Source organism: Podarcis tiliguerta, assembly GCF_965153285.1.
Source record: "Podarcis tiliguerta genome assembly, chromosome: 2".
NCBI lineage: Eukaryota > Metazoa > Chordata > Lepidosauria > Squamata > Lacertidae > Podarcis > Podarcis tiliguerta.
The window spans coordinates 9246879-9266213 of NC_139535.1; the positions used below are offsets into that span (position 1 = coordinate 9246879).

At 46.4% G+C, this 19335-nt stretch overlaps 1 protein-coding gene across 3 annotated transcripts; it reads left to right on the forward strand.

The window, feature by feature from the left end:
* The first annotated feature begins 132 nt into the window (after positions 1-132).
* On the forward strand, positions 133-10976 carry LOC310670414 (uncharacterized protein). 3 transcript variants are annotated; one of them, XM_083425741.1, is made up of 4 exons: positions 133-232; positions 4529-5524; positions 7364-7463; positions 9346-10976. In XM_083425741.1, exons 2-4 carry the CDS (start codon positions 4667-4669, stop codon positions 10089-10091), a joined length of 1704 nt encoding a protein of 567 aa, XP_083281867.1. In that variant the 5' UTR covers positions 133-232; positions 4529-4666; the 3' UTR covers positions 10092-10976. The 3 variants fall into 3 exon arrangements, with proteins under 3 accessions (XP_083281867.1, XP_083281869.1, XP_083281868.1); XM_083425743.1 differs by having other exon boundaries at positions 144-226; XM_083425742.1 differs by lacking the exon at positions 133-232 and adding an exon at positions 3402-3627.
* The last annotated feature ends 8359 nt before the right edge of the window (positions 10977-19335 follow it).

Consider the following 19335-nt stretch of genomic DNA (forward strand, 5'->3'; position numbering starts at 1 on the left):
TGGACATCAGCCGCTGCTGCTCATCACCATTTCTCTCCTTTTTGCTTCCAAGGGTGGCCCTTTAAAAGGGTTAAAACCACAGAGCACTGGTTCCCAGAGAAGCCAAGAAATTTGAAAAGGAGGAGGGGGGCGGACTGTAAATACTGCAAAGTCCCTTCCTCCTCCAGCTCCCAGCTAAGCTTGTGCTGTGGAGCTATTGTTGTGTTTTCCTTGCTGCAGACCTGAGGTGGGGGTGAGTTTGAAAGGCTGGAATAGGACCTTTCAATTGCAACAAATAAATCCCAAGGCTAAAATCTGCACTGGCCGATTCGTAGGATTATGCCACCTTTTAAAATAATAATTATTATTATAATTAAATTTATCTGCTGTTTGCAATCCAAGCGTTACAAAATGAATTAGGATCTCTCACTGCAACCTCATGGGAATTTACGTAGTTGCTTTTATGCCACACCATAACTGCTGCGGGGGAAGGTGGGATTAAAATCTCCTCCGTTTGATTGCTATTGTGTCCACACACCCCTTTTGTTTTATATATATATCGCCAGGATTCTCTGTTCTTTAGGACTCCTTCTACAATATATATCATTTTATGCCGTTCCCATTGAGCTGGCTGTGTTTTCATGCTTTGTGGCCGGCCACCTGATATGTTGACTTAGAATTAATTTTATTAATAGCAGCAAATGACACATGCCCTTTGGGGATGAGAATCCTAGACTGCAAGAATCCTATACGCACCTGGGAGCAAGCTCCGTTGGAAATGGCGGGGTTTACTCCTGAGAAAACCTGGATAGAATTGTGATATTCGTGCTTTCTGTTGGGATTTAAGTTTTATGTTTCCGGACGGGTGTTAAATCTGTGCCAAAGGTGGGCAGGTGAGGTGGGAGAGGGCTCCTGCGCCTTTAAAAGGGAAATGAAGGCAAACATTTTTGGGGTGCTAAGTTGGATCTGGAACACACATATGTTTCTTGATGCCCTTTGAAGAGAGCCTGTCACTGTGGACTACCCTGGTCTGACAAGGAGTCCTGTTTAAACAGCTGCCCATGAGGACTAGAATCTTGGTTTATCTTGAAGGGGACCCTAGCTCAGTGGCAGAGTATTGGCTATGCATACAGAAGATGTCAGGTATAGCGCTTCTGAGGTACGGAAACATTGATTCAAATAGAAGCCATTTATATAAAATATAGAAACCATTTCTCGTCTTCAAGCAGAAGTTTCTGGTATGTTCTCTGCATGTGGCACAAGCTGGAAGTTTCTAGCTGGTTTGCAAATTTCCATTCTGCTAAGAAGCACGCAGGTGCTATTTTGGCTGTGAACCTTAACACGTTTCTCAAGGCCAAGATGTTTTTAACTGTCTATTATTAATTTACAGGCTGGGAATGACTGGTTTCTCGCTTCCCTTCGTTCCATCTGTCTCTTCTCTTCAGTTTGTTTCTCTCATTGAGTGCATTGTACATAAGTACGTTAAGTTTAAGGTTTCTGTTTTTACTGTTAAGTCTTACTGCAACTGGATTTTAAAGAGTTTTTCTGCTATCCAGGGATCGGGATCTTGTTATGTGAATTTGCCTGGGTAAATTTTGCTAATGAAGTTGGCTGCATCTGAGTCGTTTTTTGAAACCACGTGTTGTTTTGGAATCTGCACTGCTTTTTTTTACTCTGCTACAATTCATACCCTGGGACAGAAAATCCCTGGCTCAATCAATCTCTGGTGGCATTTCTAGGTTCCCATTTTGAAACCCCGGAGAGCAGCTGCTAGCTAGGCAGACCAGTAGTATTGACTCTGTTCATCCCTATGTTTTGTCTCACTATGTGATATACCATAGTTCTTTTAGATCTTATTTTTTTTGTTTGTGTCTCCCATATCCTTGTACTGTTTGATATACTCTAGTGCTTTGCATGTGACATTATTATTATTAATATTAATATTTCCAGGAGGGCCTAGATAGCTCAGTTGCTTAGAGTGTGATGTTGATAATGCCAAGGCTGCAGGTTCAATCCCTGTATGGGACAGCTGCATGTTCCTGCCTTGCAAGGGGGTTGGACTGGATGATCCAAGAGGTCCCTTCTATCTCTATGATTCTGTGGTGATTCTATGATTTATTAGTTGCTTCTTACCAATCTCTCCAAGTGGCATGTTTAAAAACAGAAACACATTATACCATGATAAATTCACGAGAAATCATAGAATTTATTATTATTATTATTATTATTATTGTTATACCCCGCCCATCTGGCTGGGTTTCCCCAGCCACTGGGCGGCTCCCAACAGATTAAAAACAGAATAAAACATCAAACACTAAAAATTTCCCTAAACAGGGCTGCCTTCAGATGTCTTCTAAAAGTCAGATAGTTGTTTATTTCCTTGACATCTGATCGGAGGGCGTTCCACAGGGTGGGCGCCACCACTGAGAAGGCCCTCTGCCTGGTTGTAGAGCTGGAGGGCAGATCAACACTTTTGCAATGCAGGAATATGCAACTGCCCATATGGGGGTCAAACCTGCAACTTTGGCTTGATCAGCACCAGGCTCTAACAAAACTGAGCTGTCCAGCTCTTAAAAGAACGTTAAAAGGCACCACTGTTGTCATTTCCCTCCCTCTGCTTAAATTTTGGATCCTGCTCTCGATTTCATTTGGCTGTAGTACTTCCTCGTTTTGACCTTTTAACTCTTGCTGTCAATTTTTGCCATTTCCACACAATCCATTAGTTTTAAGATCCATTCTTCCTTGGTTGGAACTCCCCCTTCCTTCCATTTCTGCACATATAGGATTCTGGCTTCTGTTGCTGCTTACATAAATAGTTTAATCATCCTCTTGGGGACATCCTTCCCTAGAGAAAGGATAGCATTCTCATCCAGGCGTCTGCAGCACCCACAAAAACAAACCCCATTATTCTGTTCTGTTACTGTTCCCCAACCTCTTTCCCTTTTAATAATAATAATAATAATAATTTTTTATTTATACCCCGCCCTCCCCAGCCAAGGCCGGGCTCAGAGCTGCTTACAAGCAATAATAAAAACAAGATGAATGATTACAACTTAAAAACAAAAGTAAAATACAACATTAAAATAATGGAACATTAAAATATTAAAATGTAGCCTCATTTTAGGAGGGGAAGGAAAAGAAAAAAGAAAGAGAGGGAGGGAGGGAATCAAATTGGCTCCAAGCCAAAGGCCAGGCGGAACAACTCTGTCTTACAGGCCCTGCGGAAAGAAATCAGATCCTGCAGGGCCCTGGTCTCACGAGGCAGAGCGTTCCACCAGACCGGAGCCAGAGCTGAAAAGGCCCTGGCTCTGGTTGAAGCCAATCTAACTTCCTTAGGGCCTGGGACCACTAGGGTGTTGCTATTTATGGACCTTGAGACTCTCCGTGGGGCATACCAGGAGAGGCGGTCCCGTAGGTTTTGTCTCTTATAACAGAGGGCATGCCCACAGATGTAGTTTGTGGATGAAATTCATTCTGCTATACAAGTCTTAAAGGGGCAGCGGCACCAATCACCTGTCTGAACAATACTACCTCCAGTTGTAGTGGTCTTTCATACAATTAAATGCACCTCCATCTACGGTAAATAATGTTTAAAAGCTGCACATAACTAGCACTCTTCCTGTTAACATGATAGCTTTCTTTGTTCAGGTAATTTGTTTTAAATAAAATAAAATATAAAATAATATAAAGTATAAAATAAAATAATTTATGCCCTAAAAGACAGTCTGAATTTTTTGATATTATGATATTTAACAAATGTATTTAAGTCCTACCCAGGGTATTAATGGTACGGTTCAGAAATAGAGCATTATAATATCTAGCTTTTCTTGAAAAGTAATCAAACTCCTGATTTCTTCCTCGTTCTGTGCCTGAAATATGAAATATTTGGGAATTTAGCAAACATAAAATAAATAAATAAAAAGCAATGAGGGGGAGAGTTAAATGTTTGCTGTATTGACTTTCCGTATGGTATTCTGCATGAGCCCGGAAATTCCTATCGGTGGCAGAATTTAGTATTTCAGCTTCCATTTCTGGGGGTGCGGGGGACACACCAAATTTCTATCCCTTATGACCCTGAAGAAGTGAGGCATGGTCTGGCAGAATGAGAAATTGGGATATCTAGAATCAAAATAATATTACCCCTAAAGGTTTTGATCGAATCCCTGCGACGGGGTGAGCTCCCGTTGCTCGGTCCCTGCTCCTGCCAACCTAGCAGTTGGAAAGCACCTCAAAGTGCAAGTAGATAAATAGGTACCACTCCGGCGGGAAGGTAAATGGTGTTTCCGTATGCTGCTGTGGTTCGCCAGAAGTGGCTTAGTCATGCTGGCCACATGACCTGGAAGCTGTACCAGTAAAGCGAGATGAGCGCCACAACCCTAGAGTCGGCCATGACTGGACCTAATGGTCCCTTTACCTTTCAAAGGTTTTGAGTTTTATCTGCTCTCCTTCATTTCTGTGTATATTTTTATTCCTTAGGAAGACAGCTGTTGAACCAACCTCTACTGTTACCGGCTCAGAAATAAATGAACCCCTCAATTATATTTTTCAGAGACCCTTGTGGATTCTGCTGCTGGGGCTAGCCTGGGACAAGAAGCCAAGTAAACTTAGAAAGAAGAAACTCCCCCCAAAGCTTCTTGTTTGTGTGTGTGTGAGAGGCGAATTGGAGTAAAGCCTTGGCCCGAGAAAAATGGCTGCCGAGCAAGGGATTCTGGGAGATCTGCTTCCCCGGTTCCAAGCCGGGCTACAGCCAGCGGAGGAAATGTTGCAGTGTGGACTCCTGAGCCCCAAACCGGAGGAAGAATTGGAGGCAAAGAGTGAAACGTCTCCCAGCATCCCAACCGAACTTCCCCAAAGAATGACGTCCCTGCACATCAAAGAGGAAGCCGACGAAGGTTTGGCACAGCAGTGGGAGCCTCGGTGGCAGCACTTCCTAAGGGAGCCACGGCCCTTTCACACAATCTGGGGGGGTACGCCCTCCCCCTGGGGCCATGCCGAGGCTTCGTCCTCTCTTTTCCAGGGGTCAGGTCAAGCTGGCGGCCGACCCGGAGGAGAGCGGGGGGCCCAGCCGTGGCCTGGCCCCGGCAGAGACGTTCAGGGGGCGGGTGGTGGACCGCTAGCAGACGGTGAGGCAGCCTGCGGGAAAGTCAAGGAGAAGGCGTCGCTGGATGAAGAGGCCGCCGACACGGAGAAGTGCCGCCGGCAGTTCCGGCACTTTGGCTACCGGGAGGCTGAGGGCCCCCGCGAGGTCTGCAGCCGCCTCTGGTTCCTGTGCTACCAGTGGCTGAAGCCCGAGAGGCGCAGCAAGGAGCAGATCCTGGAGCTGCTGATTCTGGAGCAGTTCCTGGCCGTCCTGCCGCCGGAAGTTCAGAGCTGGGTGAAGGATCGTGATCCAGAGACCTGCGCCCAGGCGGTGGCCCTGGCAGAGGACTTCATGCTGAGGCAGGAAGAGGAGCCCCTGGGGGCAGGCGGTGAAGTCCCCCAGTCTCTAGGAGCGGGAGAGAAGGGTTTGGGGCCGCTGTTGCCTTTGCAACATATGGAGAAAGTGGTATGGATCAGCCTTTCCGCTCTGCCTCTCCGTCCCCCCGGCTTCCCCTCTTTTTCTCATTTTCCCCTGTCCGGACTTCCCTTCTGCTCCAAACCTAAATTGTCTGTTACCTAGACTAGGATTTTTCAATTCTTCTACTCCCAGGCCACAGTTGATGGGCCTGGAGATTTCTGGGATAGATCTCAGAAATAAATGGTGGCGGATGGAGACAGACAGAGTTGGGTATAATCAGCGGGGAAGGAATCGGATCATTTTCTCTTGCGAATCCCTCTTTTCCAGTTGCCAAAGGATCTTCCTTTGCCGTGTACGCACATTCCGCTGCCCCCTCCATGAAGAATCATGGGAACTGTAGTTTGTGCTGGGAATTATTTGCCATACACAGAGCTTCAAGCAACAGTTCCCAGGATCCTTTGAGGAGGAAGTGTGCTTCAAGTGTGCTCTAAACCTACACAGACCTTGTGGCGAGGAGTTCCATAGCTCAGCTCAGGTATTAGCTCTGGGAAGTGTTGTGACTCCAGGCTGGTGGCTAGTATTACCTCTTGTGGGCACATGTGCCACAGTTTTAACCAATCCAGCCATGTGGATATTGAGTGTGGATTCCTGAGGTCAAGCTATCCTAGTCCACAAACAGCTGAAACTAGCAAACCAAGGGGAGATTGTATTTGCCAACTAAAGAGGAGTGGCAGGTTAAACTGTTTGAGTACATAGAATTCGTGATTATGACAAAAAAGGTCAGGGACCGATCGACCCAAAAGTTTAAAAAAGAGTGGAAAATCTACAGACTATATCTGAAAGAACACTGTCCCCACATCAAATATTTAATATGCTTTGATTAACTGTTGTAATAACTCAAGTTAAAAAGAATATAAACAACATGTAATATTGTTTAAGTTTATTGAAAAACAGATGCAGTTAACAAGGAACGAACCATGCAGAGGAGGTCGGAAGTCATCAGGCGGAGAAGAAATTTACTTTTATCGTTTTCTTTTCAAGATATTTTGTCTTGTTTGGTATTGGTGGTGGGCTACTTGTTATAGTTTTGTGTTTTAGTGTTGCAAGCAGACTGGATGCATTGTTTATAAACCGATAAAGAATGAAGTGCAAGAGAGAGAGAGAGAGCGGGGATTCCTGAGGCCAAGCTGTCCTGGTCCACGAACAGCTGAAACTAGCATACCAAGGGGGGATTGTATTTGCCAAGCCCAGTTACGAATTTTTGTGGCCTATTTCAGACCAGCTGAAGGTCGACCCCATGTATAATGGATTGCTGTTATCCATTTGTGATTATGGCAATACCTTACCTTTCTCAGGGGTTTGGTTCCAAGAGCTATGTTTGTACATGAAAATATAGAAAATATTTCTATACACAGCTGGTGTAATAAGGGAAACAGAGAGCACCCTCAACGCTCCCAAAGCCACTGAGCTCCTAACAGGACAGGTGTTGCCCAGCAAGCAAGACTGAGAGCTGTAAAGCTCTTTTTTGCACCAGGTCTACTTGGGGTTACTGGTGCGAAAAGACCTCTTAAACTCTCAGCCTTGCTTGCCAGGCAAGGCCCTCTCAGCATACCAGCTCTGGGAGTGCCGGAGATGCTCTTGCAAGATCTCGCAGGACAACTCGACTTCCCGCGAGATCTTGCGAGAGCATCCCCACCAATCCCAGAGCCAATGTGCTGAGCAGGCCTTACCTGAGAACCAAGCTTAAAATCTCTCTTCGCACCCAGTCCCCTTGAGTTGCACAGTTTCAGCCTTCAGCCGTGTCCTGTTGGCTTCGCACAAGTCATTTGAGCGTAAAATGAGGTACTTCCATATTCTGCCCTGGCTATGCCCTTTGTGTTGTTCCAGGTGTCTGGGCTTCTGGCGGAGGTCTGCCTGTATTCTTCCAAAGCGAGAGGCACCTTCAAAACGGACGAGCCGGAGAGCGGCAGAGATGCTTCTTTGCAGGGTAAGCGTTTGCGGCGCCTGAGTGGCTCTCGCTGCTGCCACCTTTCCCAGAATGCCTTGCTCTGAAGGAAGACCCACACGCCTTGACCCTTTCTCAGAGCCAGGCCAGGAGGCAGGGGGTGAGAAGCGCTAGCTGCTGCTGTTCCTGCGGCTGCTATGAAGGCAAAAAGGAATAAAATGTAAGCGATGTGAGGAAGAAGAGAGAGGGCATCGGCTCCCACTGCCCACCTGAGCCAGCACAAACTCTTATTGCCATGACAGGGTTGGCCTGAAACAGGTGTGTGGTCTGCCCCTGTTGCTCTATCTGGCTAAAACACAACTTTTTCTTTTCTTCTTTTTTTTAAGACATATTTTTTTATTGATTTCCAAATTTACTTCTATTTCAGTGTACAATTTTTCTAAAATTTTGACTTCCCATCTTTACTCTCATGATAGTTTTATTCCTGTCTTATATCTACTGCTTTGTATGACATATTTTAATCTAATACAATTATCATCTCTTCCACTTATCGCTGTTTTCTATTTGATTTGATTTATACCCCACCCTTCCTGGTTCAGAAAACTGGGCTCAGGGCAGCTAACAACAAATTTAAAACACTTAATTGTAATACAACATAGGAGCAGCATAAAATACAGTGGTACCTCGGGTTACATACACTTCAGGTGACATACACTTCAGGTTACAGACTCCGCTAACCCAGAAATAGTACCTCGGGTTAAGAACTTTGCTTCAGGATGAGAACAGAAATCGTGCTCCAGCGGTGCAGCGGCAGAGGGAGGCTAACCCAGAAATAGTGCTTCAGGTTAAGAACTTTGCTTCAGGATGAGAACAGAAATCATGTGGCGGCGGCAGGAGGCCCCATTAGCTAAAGTGGTGCTTCAGGTTGAGAACAGTTTCAGGTTAAGAACGGACCTCTGGAACGAATTAAGTACTTAACCCGAGGTACCACTGTACAGTATAAAAGCATGAATAACAATAAAATTCAAAGTTCAAAAATCAGTTTGGGGGAAATCCATCCAATAAACATTAGATAGTCACCAGGGCTAGCTGGCTAAATTAGTCCTACCTGGGCCAGTGAGGAGGCCAGGGGAGAATTAGTCTCAGAGCGGGTAATCTTTATAAAAGGGGAGGGGGAGGGAAGAGAAGGGAAATAAAAGACCAGGCTGAATTAAAATTAAAGCCCAGGTGGAATAGCTCTGTCTTACAGGCCCAATGTAAGGAGGTTAAATACTGAAGGGCGCTAGTCTCATGGGACAGAGCATTCCACCAGGTCAGAGCCATCACTGAAAAGGCCCTGGCCCTAGTGGAGGATAGTCTGACTTCCTTAGGGTCCAGGACCTCTAAACTATGGTTATTCATGGACCTTAAGGTCCTCTGCGGGGCATACCAGGAGAGGCGGTCCCGTAAATATATTTTTATTAAGTTTTACATAACAAATTTAAATTATAACAAATCATTCACTTCTGCATTTAGGATTCCCTGAATCTTTTGACTTCCCTCCGCCCTTCCGTGGTTACTATTATCAATTTTCCCCCCAACTGCTTATCTTATTTTCTCTAATTTGTGTTTTTTTTAAAAGCAATAGTCATTTTTCCATGGTTTTTCATACTTTACAAGCAAACCCTGCCAAAGTTTTTAGTTGTTCACAGTGTTCTCTTTAAGTACATTATAATTTCCCCCCATTCCTTCTTAAAATTCTTCTCTTCCTGGTTTCTGTTTTTCCCAGTCAATTTTGCCATTTCGGCATAGTCCATCATCTTCACCAGCCGTTCCTCATATTCCACTTACTGCTGTTTTCAACCTGCTGCTCATAATTCGAACCCTGCCCACGTTTTCATTTGACTGTAACAGCTCTTGTTTTCTTTTCTTTTTATTGATGCAGATCTTCCAGCAGATAATTTGCCGGAGAGGCAAGCCTCGGCCGTTTTGCCCCAGGAAATCCCGAGGCAAGAGGATCCCTTGCGAGACTGCGGGAGGGACTTTGGTGCTGGTTCGGACGTAGCTGAGCGCGAAGACGCGGCCCCTGGCCTGAAGCCCCACAAATGCTCCGAGTGTGGGAAAAGATTCCATCAGATTTCCCACCTTAACAGACACCTGAGAATCCACACCGGCGAGAAACCGTACAAGTGCCTGGACTGCGGGAAAAGTTTCATGCAGGGCTCCTGCCTGCTGGGACACCAGAGGATCCACACGGGCGAGAAAGCCTACTCGTGCTCCTACTGCGACAAAAGCTTCATTTGGAGCTCCGGGCTCCACCAGCACGAGAAGATCCATCTGGGCGAGAAACCTTACAAGTGCTTGGAGTGCGGGAAGAGCTTCCACCGGAGCTCCGCTCTCACCGACCACGTGAGGTCCCACACCGGAGAGAAGCCGTACACCTGCTCCGACTGCGGGAAAGGCTTCAGCCAGCACTCCAACCTCATTGTGCACCGGCGGGTCCACACTGGGGAGAAGCCGTACACCTGCTCTGTTTGCGGGAAAAGCTTCACCCGCACGGCGTTGCTCATGGCACACCTCAGAATCCACACAGGAGAAAAACCCTACAAATGCTTGATCTGCGAGAGGAGCTTCCGGGAGAGGCCAGCTCTTACGAAACATAAGAAAGTCCACATGAGAGAGAATTTGTAGCGCGTCTGGACTTTTGGCGAAACCTCTGCGTTGGCTCTCCTTTCTGGGCATAAAGTAGCTTTTTGCATCACTCGGCCATTTCACACACGGCCACACCATCAAGTTAAAAGTGGTCTTGCACCGCTTGAACAGCCGCGGCTTCCCTCAAAGAATTCTGGGAACTGTAGTTTGTTAAGGGTGCTGGGAATTGAAGCTCGGTGCTGGGAGTTGTTAGCTGTGTCCTGACCACTCTCAGCACCCCATAACAAGCCGCAGTTCCCAGGATTCCTTGGAGGAAGCAGTGTAAGCGTTTTAAATGGGTGGTGTGGATGTGACCTTAGAAATGGCTGATAGGTCAGAGCTGCTGTGATGTCATGGAATGGTTTCAGTCGGAGAAACTGTCACTAATTGTACTTTGGTAAGAGCAAAGGGAAGGGAAGGTAAGAGTAAGGCCAACATAACTAGGTGGGGAAAACCAAGAAACCACTGGATGCTGGAAAAGAAGTTTTTGAGAGTTTGTTGTTGTTGTTTTGGGAGTGGGGGTGGGGCTTGAGGGGTGAGGAGCCAAAATGTGAGTGAGGCCAAACATGTGATATCTGAACACTGAATTTCACGCAATAGCTTTCAGCTCACCAGCTGCATCTTAAGCTGCGGGTGCCATGTAAAAAATTTTTGGCAGAAAGTGGTACCCAGCAAACTCGCACGCTGAAGAGAACAACCTCCTGATGTTGGAAATCCCAGTGCAGAAGAGGCTGGCCTGCTCCTGAGTCCTTCTTGCCCGTTTTTCCATTTACAGGGTTTTTCTCCCCTACTGATTTTTTCCAGTGTTAGAATTCTATCCAAACTCAGGGACTCTGAAGAGCTGCTCAGAAACACCTGTCACACAAAATAAAGTTGGGAGTGGTTGGTTGTTGTTGTTTTTGAGTGAGTAGAGGAAAGCAGTTCGTTGTGGAAATGTCTGTAATGGGTTCAGGCATATTGCTGATCGCCGCCTTCTTTTAAGGATGCCGTGCTGAATATTGAACCTTGAAGGTTTGGTGGGGTGGAGGAACATACCTCTAGGTCAGAGATGGCCAAACGTGGCCCTCCAGATGTTTTGGGACTACAATTCCTATCATCCCTGACCACTGGTCCTATTAGCAAGGGATGGTGGGACTTGTAGTCCCAAAACAGCTGGAGGGCCAAGTGCTCTAGGACTAGGTGGATAGCTTGCAGTCAAAGTTTTTTTTATCAATACATCTATAACATGCACCTGATCCTGGCTTGGTGCCTAGAATTGGCATTATTGGACACAAAGCCCACATTTTTGCAATAAGTCCCACTTCCAGCCCTCAGCTCCCTCCCTTCTGAGAACCTCCTGGTCATCTTCATGTCATCTTCAAACATGCCGGGCAGATTCAAAATTTAGGAGATGGCACACCCTCCATTTCCTTATGGATCCTACAAGCCTTCAGGTGTTGCTGGAGCTCAGCTCTCATCACCCCTGGTCATAGGCCATGCTCACTAGGACTGAGGGGGGTTGTCATTCACCAACATCTGAAGAGCCACCGGTTCCCCACACCTGCCTTATTGCTCTCCTCCTGGGTGATTGGACAGATTGGACCCAAAGTGAAGAGGCAGCAGCTCCAGTGGCGAACAGCAGGAGCCAGGGCTGCCTTGTGACCTTACCCACACCAATTCAGCTGGGACAGGGGCAGAAAGGGGCAGCAAAGATGGCAGAACTTCCCTACAAGAAAGGTTGTTGTGACTGAAGGTTTTAGTGCAGAAATAAGGAGCAGAGGGCCGATAGAGAGAGGCATGATTATACATAAAATGTGTGCATGGTTTGGAGAGAATGTCAGGAAACAGTGTACCAGGCCACGGGATACCCCTGGCTGCTGTTTGTTCAGTAAAGGAGCAGAGTAGTGGGATTCCAAAAAGACAGAGCAGGCCAGAAAAACCATTAGTACAAGTTTACTGGTTTTTTTCCGTTCAGCAGAGCAGAATCCAGTTTCTGCGTAAAAATACACCACACAAATGCAAAAATGTAAAATGAACAGAACAGTAGAGTGAAAGAATGAGAGAGAAAATGCTCCCAGCGGACAATTGATACAGCTTATCCCGGGAGTGAACGGCCTTGGGCAGAGATAACAAGTCAGTGCACAAAACAACATCTGTGCTGTCTCCGCCTTCTAAAAGACCGGAGAACTTTTAAACATTAGAACGTACCAGAAGGCTTCTGTTAGTTTCTATACAGAGAGAACTTCTTTTTTTCCTTCTCGTAATACTAGAGCCCAGCGGGTTCTTCCATTGAAGCCGAATGTCGGAAGAGTCCGAAGAGATTAATAATAATAATAATAATAGTTTATTACTTATACCCCACAGATTTGGCCGGGCTTCCCCACCTACTCTGGGTGGCTTCTAACAGGATATTGTTGTTGTTTAGTCGTTGAGTTGTGTCCGCCTCTTCGTGACCCCATGGACCAGAGCTCGCCAGGCCCTCCTGTCTTCCACTGCCTCCCGCAGTTTGGTCAAACTCATGCTGGTAGCTTCAAGAACACTATCCAACCATCTCGTCCTCTGTCGTCCCCTTTTCCTTGTGCCCTCCATCTTTCCCAACATCAGGGTCTTTTCCAGGGAGTCTTCTCTTCTCATGAGGTGGCCAAAATATTGGAGCCTCGGCTTCAGGATCTGTCCTTCCAGTGAGCACTCAGGGCTGATTTCCTTCAGAATGGAGAGGTTTGATCTTCTTGCAGTCCATGGGACTCTCAAGAGTCTCCTCCAGCACCATAATTCAAAAGCATCCATTCTTCGGCGATCAGCCTTCTTTATGGTCCAGCTCTCACTTCCATACATCACTACTGGGAAAACCATAGCTTTAACAATACGGACCTTTATTGGCAAGGTGATGTCTCTGCTTTTAAAGATGCTGTCTAGGTTTGTCATTGCTTTTCTCCCAAGAAACAGGCGTCTTTTAATTTCGTGACTGCTGTCACCATCTGCAGTGATCATGGAGCCCAAGAAAGTAAAATCTCTCACTGCCTCCATTTCTTCCCCAGGATATTGAAAACATAAAAGATCAAACATTAAAAACTTCCCTAAACAGGGCTGCCTTCAGAGGAAGGAAATAGCTTATTCACACATTTGCTCCCACAATATTGCATTGCAGGGGGCTGGACTGGATGACCCTCCAGGTCCCTTTGGACTGTACGATTCTGATTCTATGATTGTAAGATGGAGGGATGGCTGGCAAACGTGGATGGCTTTAAAAGAAGATTCGACAAATTCATGGAGGATAAGTCTGTGCCTATCAATGCCTGTGTTCTCCCTCCACTGGCAGAGGCCATACAGTATATACTCCCAAACACCAATTCCTGGGAATCACATGTGGGGAGTCCTGCTACGCTGACATCCTGCTTTCCAGATGTAGCCAGTTGGCAACTGTGAAAACAGGAGTCTGGGCTCTTACTGACCTTATACTTGATCCAGCAGGGCTCTCTTTATACTGACATGGAAGTAAATCTTGCAGAGCAGATTAAGTCTCTTGCACTCTCTGTCACCTTTCATCCCGTCCACAACAGGGGGGGAAGGGACCACAATCCACCTCTCCCTAACCCATTCATCCTGTCTTCAGCCATAGCAGATGTGCATGGATGCCATGTTGGCACCGGCCTATCTCAAGTGACAATGGAGTGTGCCTCCGGGGGTGAAGTCAAACTGCTGCGCTAGTGACCTCCATGGGGCAGTGTGTCTGGAGATCCTGGGCTGCCCAGACGACAAGGTCTCTCATCTCAGCCTCACTGATGTGGTCCAAAGGAAAGCAGAGCAAGACGTTTGGCACCAGCTTGGCTGCAGGAGTTGCCAGAAAGACGTACGTTTCCGAGCATGATTCAAAGTGTTGGTGTTGACCTTTAAAGCCCTAAACAGCCTCGGTCCAGTATACATGAAGGACTGTCTCCACCTCCATCGTTCAGCCCGAACACTGAAGTCCAGCGCTGAGGGCCTTCTGGTGGTTCCCTCGCTGAGAGAAGCCAAGTTACAGGGAACCAGGCAGAGGGCCTTCTCAGTAGTGGCACCCACCCTGTGGAACGCCCTCCCACCAGATGTCAAAGAGAACAATAACTACCAAACTTTTAGAAGACACCTGAAGGCAGCCCTGTTTAGGGAAGCTTTTAATGTTTAATAGGTAATTGTATTTTAGTGTTCTGTTGGAAGCTGCCCAGAGTGGCTGGGGAAACCCAGCCAGATGGGTGGGGTATAAATAATAAATTATTATTAAAGGTACCATCCAACCGTCTTAGGGACTCTGCTCTGGATTTGTGTAGGGTTTACTCCTGAGCCCTTTCTTCTCCCCAAGATAACCTGCATGGCAGTAGAAGTTAATATTTCCAGGGGGTGAGAGATCTGAAGGATAAGTTTGGTGGAAGTGGAATGAGCATCATTTGAACCTTTTTGGAGAGATTTGAAGAGCTTTATTAGTTAATATATATCTCTCTCTTTATATACATATATATATATATATAGAGAGAGAGAGAATATATCTAAATCTAAATATATTCAGAAGGGGTAGATTCTGCTGCTGCTGCTGCTGCTGTGAAAATAATAATAATAATAATAATAATAATAATAATAATAATAATAATAATAATAATAATAAATAATTTATTTATATCCCACCCTCCCCAGCCGAAGCTGGGCTCAGGGAGGCTAACAACAATCAAAATAATCCAGCATTCTAAAAACATTCATTATAAAATTAATTAAAATCAAATTGATGGCAACCATTAAGCAAAATTCTCTGCAGATTGCCAGAGGAGGGGGTCAGGCTGCGCCCTGACCAAAGGCCTGGTGGAACAGCTCTGTCTTGCAGGCCCTGCGGAAAGATGTCAGGTCCCGCAGGGCCCTAGTCTCTTGTGACAGAGCGTTCCACCAGATTGGAGCCATATCCGAAAAAGCCCTGGCTCTAGTTGAGGCCAGCCTAACCTCTTTGTGGCCTGGGATCTTCAGGATGTTTTTATTTGCAGACCGTAAATTTCTCTGTGGGACATACCAGGAGAGGCGGACCCGTAGGTACGAGGGTCCTAGGCCGTATAGGGCTTTGAAGGTTAAAACCAGCACCTTAAACCTGATCCTGTACTCCACCGGGAGCCAGTGCAGCTAGTATAGTACCGGATGAATATGATCTCGCAGTGAAGACCCCATAAGGAGTCTTGCCGTGGCATTCTGCACCCACTGGAGTTTCTGGGTCAGTCTCAAGGGCAGCCCCATGTAGAGCGAGTTACAATAATCCAGTCTGGAGGTGACCGTCGCATGGATCACAGTGGCTAGGTCAGGGTGAGAGAGATAAGGAGCCAACTGCTTAGCTTGGCGGAGATGAAAAAATGCCGCCTTTGTTATAGCTGTAATCTGCGCCTCCATAGAGAGGGAGGTATCGAAGATTACACCCAAACTCTTAACAGACGATGCTGGCACTAATTGCACCCCCACAAGAGATGGGGTAACATTTGAGTAATAGGATCAGGTGTCTCCCCATCTCTTTCTTTTTCCTCTGGGCTGCTACCTGTGTGCTGTTTCATGGCAGGGCTGCAATCACTACCAAATAGCCTTGGGCCTCTCTCTCTCCAAAATGTTTCTCCTTTCCTAAGCATTTCCTGAAAAACCTTCAGCATTCGCTGAAACTTCCAGCCCTGCTCTGCTACCAGAACGTAATCTGAAGGTTGCAGTCCCATACTCACTTGTCTTGGAGTAAAAGCGCTGGACTGCTTTCTGAGTAAATAGGTATAGAAAGGATAGAGGAGCCTTTTTTGTCGAGGAAAAGTAGCAATGACTACCAACGTGGATCTCCTGTTCTGGAGGGTAGGACCTGAACCAATGTATTCAAGTTACAGGAAAGAGATTCTGACAAAACATCAGGAAGACCTTTCTGAAGGTAAGAGCTGTTTGACAGTGCAACGGTGTCCTTCGGGGAGTGATGGACTTTCCTTCCTGGGAGGTTTATAAGCAGAGGTTGGGTGGCTGCCTGTCATAATAAAGATTTTTAAAAGTGCTGATGGTAATCTGTCCTGAAATTCCCTCGGGTTTCCTGCCAACTTACAATTAACTGATTCTAACTTTGGGTAGGAGATTCTGCTAAGTATAATGCCTATGTCTGCCAGCATACAACAACCAACAAGTTTCCAGGAAGCTTTGAGCAGGGTGCCTTGACTGTTTAAAGTGGTATGACTATCTGTCCTTCCTTCCTTCCGTCCTTTCTCCCTCCCTCCATTTTTTTTTTCTGGTTAAGCAGCACTTACTTGAATCTCTGTTCTTTTCTCTGTTCCCACATCCCAACCCCCAAAGAGCACTCCATAATGGCACAAAATTATACACTGCCCCCCCTTTTTTGGGTCACTAATGCTTTTACAATTGTTTCTTTTCCATGGGTACTCTGATGTTTCCTAAGATCAGGTCCAGCATTTTTGGCTTCCTCCACAAGCACTTGTGGACAGGGTTCCATATCTGCTGGATTTTTGGGGTTGTTTCGGACATTCCCCACAGGCAATCCAGATTCTAACATCAAGAAAATGTTTTGCTTCTTCTGGCTGTGAAGGGAACGAAGAGAGCAACTTCAAGGAGCCTCCCCTAAGAACAGAAACCTATTTCTGACCCCCAGTTCCCCAGGTTTACTTGTTCTGTTTGTTAAGCCTATTGCTGTACTCATGAAGACCAGAAACCAGATTTTTAAAAAACCATTTCCCATTTTTACGCCACATTCCCAAATGTTCATTTGGCGTGACTACAGAATGCGTTAGAGCCCTTGTATAGATTAATTTCCTCATGTACACTGAAGTCTGAACAATTCCAACCCTCACCCCCTCTGCCATAAGATATTTCAAAAGTAGGGCTGCAACAGATTTAAAAAAATTTGCTCGTAAGACTAGCCCTGTTAATTCACATTTAAAGATGGTAAAGTTCAGCACCCCGTTTCTTACAGTGGCCAAGCAGATTCCACTTGGGAAGCCTCTGAGCAAAGCATGAAGACAACAGCAGCCCATAGAACCAGTGATATAATTATATTGGAGCCTCCTTCGCCAACCTGGTGCCCTCCACTTGTTTTGGACTAAAACTCCCATCTGCCTCAGCCAACGGAGTGCCTACATGCCCAGAAGCTGAGGGCCCTCGTATCTACAGGACCGCCTCTCCTAGTATGCCCTACAAAGGACTTTAAGGTCCATGAATAACCATAGTTTAGAGGTCCCAGTCCCTAAGGAAGTCAGACTATCCTCCACCAGGGCCAGGGCCTTTTCAGTGATGGCTCCGACCTGGTGGAATTCTCTGTCCCATGAGACTAGGGCCCTGCAGGATTTAACCTCCTTCCGACGGGCCTTTAATTTGAATTCAGCCTGATCTTTTATTTCCCTTCCCTTCTCTTCCCTCCCCCTCCCCTTTTTATGATGATCACCCGCTCTGAGACCCCACAGCTAATTCTCCCCTGGCCTCCTCGCTGGCCCAAGTAGGATTAATTCAGCCAGCTAGCCCTGGGGATTATCTAACTGATTTTTTTTAATTGTTATTCATGTTTTTATACTGCTTTTATAATTGTTTTAAATTTGTTGTTAGCCGCCCTGAGCCCGTTTTTGAACCAGGAAGGGCAGGGTATAAATAAACATTTATTATTATTATTAAGCAGTCTGCCTCCAAATACCAGGCCCTGGTGATGAGCAGCAGGGAGAGGGCCGTTGCCTCCTTTCATGAGAGAGGCCGAAGTAAAAGGCAAAGGGTTTTATTTTTATAAATTCCAAGGAAGCAGCAAGATGATTTGAAGCAGTTCCGCCTAGGCCGAAGCCAGACCTCGCCCACCTGTTCCCTGCCAGGTCTTGGGGCTACAACTCCCATCATCCCTCACAACCGGCCCTGCTGGTGGGAGTCCAAAACACTTTCGAGAGTGCCGTGTTGATCGTGGTGGGCCTAAGCCAAAAGTGGGGAGTCTGTGGCCCTCAGACGTTGAGATGGACTCCAGCTCCCATCAGCCCCAGCCAGCATGGCCAATAGCCAGCGATGATGGGAAATGTAGTTCATCAACCCCATCTAGAGGGTCACAGAGTTCCCAGGTGGTCTCCCGGGGCAATTTCCTGCTTGTTAGCTGCTCTGAGCCCGGCTTCGGCTGGGGAGGGCGGGATATAAATAAAATTTTATTATTATTATTATTATTCCTCTTATAAGCACTTTCCTTCTTCTGGCTGAACTCTCAGCTTCCTTCAGGGAACATTGCCAGCAAAATCGCCCCACTTCCATGCCCCCTATGTGTGGGTTTCCTGCAAGCATCTGGCCGCTGTATGGCAAAGGCAACACGATGAGATGAAGCCCCTGGGAGGGCGAGGAAAAGGGTTTCACCATCTTGCCCTCCTCCCCAGCACCTGCCTTTGGCTGCCATCAGTTTCCTCTGGAGAGAGATGAAGTGGCCATCCCAGGAAGAGCTAGCCTGAGGCCTTCCAGATGCTGATGAACTACAACTCCCAGCACCCCCAAGTAATGGGGCCAATGCCCAGGGGTGATGGGGGTTGTAGTTCAGGAGTGCCTGGAGTGATGCAGGTTAGCCAACCTTGATCTCGGCTGAAACCCCACCTCACCGATTTGAACAGCATTTATAGTATGAATTGTTGTGGCTCCTTAAAGGGCAGCAAAACTAGAGTTGGCTGCGGAGAAAAATCAGGTTTATACTACTTACGTACAGTGGTACCTTGGGTTACAGACACTTCAGGTTACAGATGCTTCAGGTTACAGACTCCGCTAACCCAGAAATAGTACCTTGGGTTAAGAACTTTGCTTCAGGATGAGAACAGAAATCATGCGGTGGCGGCAGCGGGAGGCCCCATTGGCTAAAGTGGTACCTCAGGTTAAGAACGGTTTCAGGTTAAGAATGGACCTCCGGAATGAATTAAGTTCTTAACCCAAGGTACCACTGTACTTATGTATTCACTTCAGTTACCCCCCTGCTTTTGTATTAAACCTAGATTATTCCATTGTGATCCTGAATTTATCCCGTGTTTTACTGAACTGTTGATTTTGCCACATTTGAATTTACTGATATGTGGTGAGGCAAATTGGGATGGGCGTGTTTTTAAATGTCAGGCATCTTTATAATTATTCAGCTCCACAAAGCTATAATGTTCATTGTGAGCCGCTTTGGGACAGGGGTTCTTGCGGGAAAGTGGCATTTGAAGAAATTAAACTAAGCTGTGGTAAACCTGCTGTTGGGACTCAACAGCCCTTTGGGTTTCCTGATGTTGTTAGGTGCTTCTTTCAT